The sequence below is a fragment of the Chaetura pelagica genome, unplaced genomic scaffold (genome assembly GCF_000747805.2).
Source record: "Chaetura pelagica isolate M959 unplaced genomic scaffold, ChaPel_1.0 scaffold316, whole genome shotgun sequence".
Taxonomy (NCBI): Eukaryota; Metazoa; Chordata; class Aves; order Apodiformes; family Apodidae; genus Chaetura; species Chaetura pelagica.
This window is the reverse complement of record NW_009953497.1, coordinates 440,182-445,651: the sequence shown is the minus strand read 5'-3', so window position 1 is coordinate 445,651 and position 5,470 is coordinate 440,182. Positions and strand designations below refer to the sequence as shown.

Below are 5,470 nucleotides of genomic sequence, written 5' to 3'. Positions count from 1 at the left end.
GACAGAAGGATGTCTCTCATCAGCTCACGGTGAACTTGGAGGGTGTTGTAAGGAGTCAGGGGACCTGCTCCTCTCCCTGCTCCTCAGCACAGCGACTGCAGCCCAAGCACTGACTACAGATCACATGCTCTCAGCAGGATCCTGGGTGAGATGGATGAGAGGCACAAAATGGTAATTTTCAACCATTTCAGCAAAACCTGTGTGTATTGTCGTGGTACAAAAAAGTCACTTCTATAGTCCAAGGCTGACTTCTCACTGCTCTTGGAAAGCAATCAAGGGAGGTGTTAGCAATCCTCCCACACAGACCAAGTTTTTACAAAAGAAAAACATCAGACAACCTAAAAGTGGAGGTTGCTTTTAGCACCCCTTAAGCAAGTCATAAATAACTGCCAAACAATCATTGCAAACTCATTCCAGGAAAGAATCACCAGAAAGCATCATCTGCCAAACAAGAGGATCACCTTCCACAATCACAAGTACAGTCCCTCTTCAGACAGTCGCCAAGAGGAGTCTTCTCAACAACCCAAGTCCCCACCCACACATCAACTCCGCTGTAAATCCTCCAGGTGAAGCAAGGAGCCATTGCCAATTCTACTCACCTTTCTACCCAGCTCTTGTAGTTGGGGATGTCCTTGGCATACAGTAGTTTGTTGGAGGGAGAGTCTTTTCCTAGCTTGTGCTCTGAAGTTGAGCAGGAGTCCATGAATGTCTGAGCCACCACGGATAGGCAGGCATCAGTAATACTGTTCTTGTGAATGTCAAACACAAACTGGGGGTTCTTTATCACATTCACCCAAAAACGTAGAGGTAGACTGTGGGATAAATGAAACAGAAGTCAGCACCTGAACACCAAGCCCTCCAGGGCAGCTGGCACACACATGCAACTCTAGTTGTGGAGAAGGAGCCCTGTATGACCCAGAATTGGGCAGGCTGCTTCTCCCACCACTCCAGTGATCCAAACAACCTGGCCATTCCCCTCTGCCCACCCCCACATGGCCACAGCTCTCCATGAGGAAATTCCTCAGCACTGCCAACATCTCCAAAGGCAAACGAGGGCAGCACCAGTTGGGCAACCAACTTCTGTGGTTTCTCCAAGGATCCAGTCAAACTGGAGAGCCCTTGCTGAGCCATGGGTCAAACCAGGCACCATTCCCTTCTCTCACATCAATAATCCCTTTAAAGGCCCTGTGTGGTATTTCACACATCTTCTGTGCTAGAGAAGGGAATTAACTGGACTCCTCAAGGGATTCATTAGCACATTTAACACCAGAGGAGAATTAGGCAGCCTCAGATGCTGGAAACAGAGCTCTCAGCTGCTGAGGCAGCAGGTCTCCTGGCCAGCCACCGACTGGATGTGTGCTGTGCGCTGTCACACGTGCCACACTCCACGGATCCATTTCCTGATCCTGCTGCGCCTCTCCACTCCCAGGAGCATCTCAGGGCCTACCCCCCATCAGACAGCCTCTCTGCTCTGTCATCCCTCAGCACCAACAACCAGCAAATGCTTTTATCTTAGACAAAACACACTTCGTTTCCCAGGACTTCCCTAACGAGGGTACCGAGTGCATGTATATATTTCATTTGTGAAGGGAACAGCCTCGAGAAATTAGCTCCACACATCGAATTAGTGCCCAGAGATAAGCACAGGCATTAGTATGCAGGAGCCTGCAAGCCCAGCCCCTGTGGAGCGGGGCTTTTTTTTTCCCTCTCTTGCCTTTTTGCTCCTTCTTTTAATATAGAAAGCTGAGTTATAAATCAGTTCCAAGCACTTCCGCGCTCTCACATCTCCATTTAAAAATGTTTCTTTTCCTGCCCTGCTAATTGCCAACAGTTACTGAACTATACAAAAGCAATTTGGCTGCCATTTAACAAATGCCAGACACGGGAATGTACGTACCCGTCTCCAGTAACAGCAAGATCAGAGAGATGGAATCAGTGAGGCAGCAGAAAAGAAAAAGGCAGAGGGGGGGCTGTGGAGCAGGAGCCAAGGCCTGCTCGAGCCCTGGTCCCAGCATGGCACTTATGGAGGTCTCCTCAGCCACTCCAGCCTGCCTTTCAGAGAGCAATTAGCAGAGGTGATGAGCTGGCTCTGCGGGCGAGGTTAGGGAGGGGACACACAGGGCTTTATGCCGACTGCATTTGCACATGCTCAGTGGAGTGATGGGAGGGAGGGTGGAAACACCTTTAGAACAGTGGAGATGAGAATTGGAGCTGGCATCTCTGGAGGAGGCCAGAAGATGGGGAAGCCCAAACAGCGTTTGCCCAAGGTGAGAAGGACCAGAGCTGCGGCGGCCGTGAGGGGGAGCGTGGTGCCAGGGGTGTGGGGATGGAAGGGTCGGAGGGAGCACTGCATTCCTGGGATTTTTTCTGCTGCAGGAAGGCATGTAAGGGATTTACCCACAGCCAAAATACAGAGATATGGGCCTCTCTTGTCTTGGAACATTTCCAGGGACATATTTCTGCTCCCTGTGGAAGGGGTAGGAAGTATTGTTAGCTGTAATATCATTAGCCCCAGTCCCACTGCCCCTCTCCATTACCAGTTACTCTTCCAGGTGTGCCTGACATCGTAATCATTGATCTGATGCTTATCAGCTTGTTCATCCAGGAAATCAAACATGTACTTGATGGCGAGGGGCAGCGCACTCCCACGATGTGCTGTGCTGAAGATGGTCTCAAACAGGTCATCCACGAACTTCTGCAGGGTGCCCTGAAGAGGAGAAAGAGAGAAAGGGACACTCAGCAACACCCAGTGCCAGCAGGGAGATGAGCCTTTAACTAAGGTCAGCCTTTAAAGCAACTTCACCTCTATTCCTACAGCCCCTCTGGGGACATCTCAGACACACAGCACCTGCTTTGCACCACAAAAGGTTTATATGTGCTGAAGGAAGGGGAACCTGCTGCAATGTCAAATGCCCCAAATAATTACCCTTCCCACATCACCGATTTTGCAGCTTTATCCCAAACACCAAAGGGGATGAGGTGCTTCTCCACTTTGCAGTCCAGCAGCTGCTAAAGGACACAGGGAACAGTAAAAATGCCAAAGAGTGGAAGGAGCAAATAGTGAATATTCCCTGAGTGGATCTTCCTGAGGGCTTTGACACACAAAATCATCACCTCCAGCTCAGGAAAGAGACCAAAAGAGTAGCTCCTCCTGTGCTGAAGCAGAAGGCTAACAAAAAAGCAGTGCTTACCAATTTCCAGACAACGCAAATCACTACCCTTCCCCATCCAGATCTGAAAAGCCAGGTGGCAGCTTTGTGTCCCCATGCCATACCTTGGTGGCTAACAGGCGGGTCAGGTAGATTTCAGAGACCATCTTGCTGCCCCGGTCACCCTCCCGCTGGTCCATGTGGTCGTGGTTTTTCACCAGGTGCCAGAGCTTGGTGCCACTCTCCAGGTCAGGGGTGATCATGGGGGTCCGAGAGCGCAGGCTGTCGGGGCTGCTGGCTGTCCTCAGCATGCTCTCTGCAAGCACCAAGGACAGGGGACACTCATACCCTGCCCACCTCTGCCTTGCCACCAGCCCCTCTGCCCATCTTTCCCTCCACCGTGGCTTCATGGCACATCATGCCCATGAAATGGAAGCTGTGGGATCCAGTCCCTGCAGCCACCATGGATTGGGAGCTCTGCTGGGATTGTCCTTACAGCCTGATGGGCTATGCCCAAGCCTGGCTGATGTGCAGGAGGCAGCACTATGATGGAAGGGTTTCAACAGAGGTTTGTCCTGCTTGTATCACAGCTGCCAGGATTACAGATGCCTCCTGTGTCAGTCTGAGCTGAACACACCATTCCCTTGCAAACCAAGGCTGAAGTATGTTTGCCAGCATGTTCACTGGAGTCCTCAGTTCTGCTCATTTAAGTACAAAGAGCTTCTCTGACTATTTTAATTAAATTTCAGGGAAATAAAAGGAAGGAGACCCCTTTGTGACATGTCTTTTTCCCCCAGGTCTGACATTCTGCAAAAAAGAGATGGCTCTGAGGGCACCTGTTCCCTCTCCAACACCAGAATAAAGTGTGGTACCAGAAAGCCAGGGGTTGGGAGGACCTTGCTCATGTGAGCCACAGCCACCTGCCCTGTGCTTTGTTCTGCAAGACCAGCCCTGTGCTGCCTCACCTGCCAGCACAGCAGAGGATGCCCCATGCACTCACCGTATCTACTGAGGGACTTGGTGAAGGTGGAGGAGTTGGAGATGTTGTATGCAGAGTTCTGCTTGGGCACCAGGGCTACTGAGGAGCCATCCGTCACCTGGGGGCAGAGATGGTGTGAGCAGGCTGAGATACCAGAGAGGCACAGGAGGAACAGCCCCCCAAGCAGGGAGAAACAAGCCCAGGAGAGATGAAGCTACACAGCACTTCATCCCATGGACATCCATCTCCAGCAAAGGAGACCTACATATCCCTCTGAGCTGGTGCTCAGGGGAAGGGGTCAGAACAGAAATACACCAGAAACATTGGTATGAAAATTGCAAGGCAAGGTCAGAGCAGAAAACAGTCTCTACAAGTCCTAGAGATGGCCCATTTTGTGCTTCCCTGAACAGAAAGATCATATACATGGGTCCCAGGCAGAGAAGTGACTGCAGATCTCCTGGTCTTACTCCTGCATGAGCAGCTTGGTCTGGAGAGCTGAGCCCAAGCTCTGACCAAACCAAGGAGGGAGAAAAGATGCTCAAGCTCAAAGCAGCTGATGACTGCTGAGTGCTCTCCACCATGGTCTTACCTGGTAATGGGCCAGGGTGTTTAGCCTCTTCCAGTCATTGTCAATCTTTGTGGTGACATCTTCATCCTGCAGTATGATCCGGGCCATCCTGCCCTGCCGCCACTCTGTCCCCATGAGGGAGAAGAGTTCATGGTTAGAGGGAATAGGAGCACAGAGCTGAGGTGAGGGTAGGAGCAAGGTGTGGGCATCAACAAAAGAGCCCTCCCACCACCTTCTGAACCCCAGGACTGATGACTACCAACATGGTGCTCACAGCCAGAGCCAAGGAGGCTCTGTTCCCCATTCTTTCCATGGCCCACACACAGTCAGTGCCATCACCACAGAAAACCGGACTGGACAAGCACAAATGCTCTGGTCCTGCCAGGTCCCTTCTCCTGTAGGAGATGTGGATTTTCCTGCCTTGAACAGCTTCTTTGGCACTTCTGCTCTCAGTCATTACCCTGCTCCCCACAGAGAAGTGCCTGGCCTCTCTCTTACCCAGGTCCATGTCTCCAGCTTTGGGTCGCTGGGAGTAGGGCACCCCCTTGTAGACAGCATCCAACAGCTTCTCCTTCACCTGTGTGATGGTGTCGCAGTTCAGCACCTTGACAGGGATCTCTGGGGCATTCTCGTTCTCAGGGTTGACACAGTTGAGGGTCTGCACAGCACAGGGGGGCAGAAAAGACTTGAGTGAGATGTTGGAATGTGCTGGCTGCAAAGGCAGGTCCAAGGACATGGGGTGACATAGCTGACTACAGGCCACACCTTCTCATC

General features: G+C 51.6%; 1 protein-coding gene across 1 annotated transcript in view; it reads right to left on the bottom strand.

The window, feature by feature from the left end:
• PLXNA1 (plexin A1) overlaps positions 1 to 5,470 on the bottom strand; it is a 99,859-nt gene that overhangs the window by 6,655 nt on the left and 87,734 nt on the right. Inside the window, exons 24-29 of the mRNA XM_009999278.1 lie at positions 5,195 to 5,354; positions 4,718 to 4,821; positions 4,150 to 4,246; positions 3,275 to 3,465; positions 2,538 to 2,707; positions 600 to 812 (exon numbers count right to left, since the gene is read on the bottom strand). Of these exons, the coding sequence (XP_009997580.1) occupies positions 600 to 812; positions 2,538 to 2,707; positions 3,275 to 3,465; positions 4,150 to 4,246; positions 4,718 to 4,821; positions 5,195 to 5,354 (935 nt within the window). The remainder of the gene's footprint in view (positions 1 to 599; positions 813 to 2,537; positions 2,708 to 3,274; positions 3,466 to 4,149; positions 4,247 to 4,717; positions 4,822 to 5,194; positions 5,355 to 5,470) is intronic.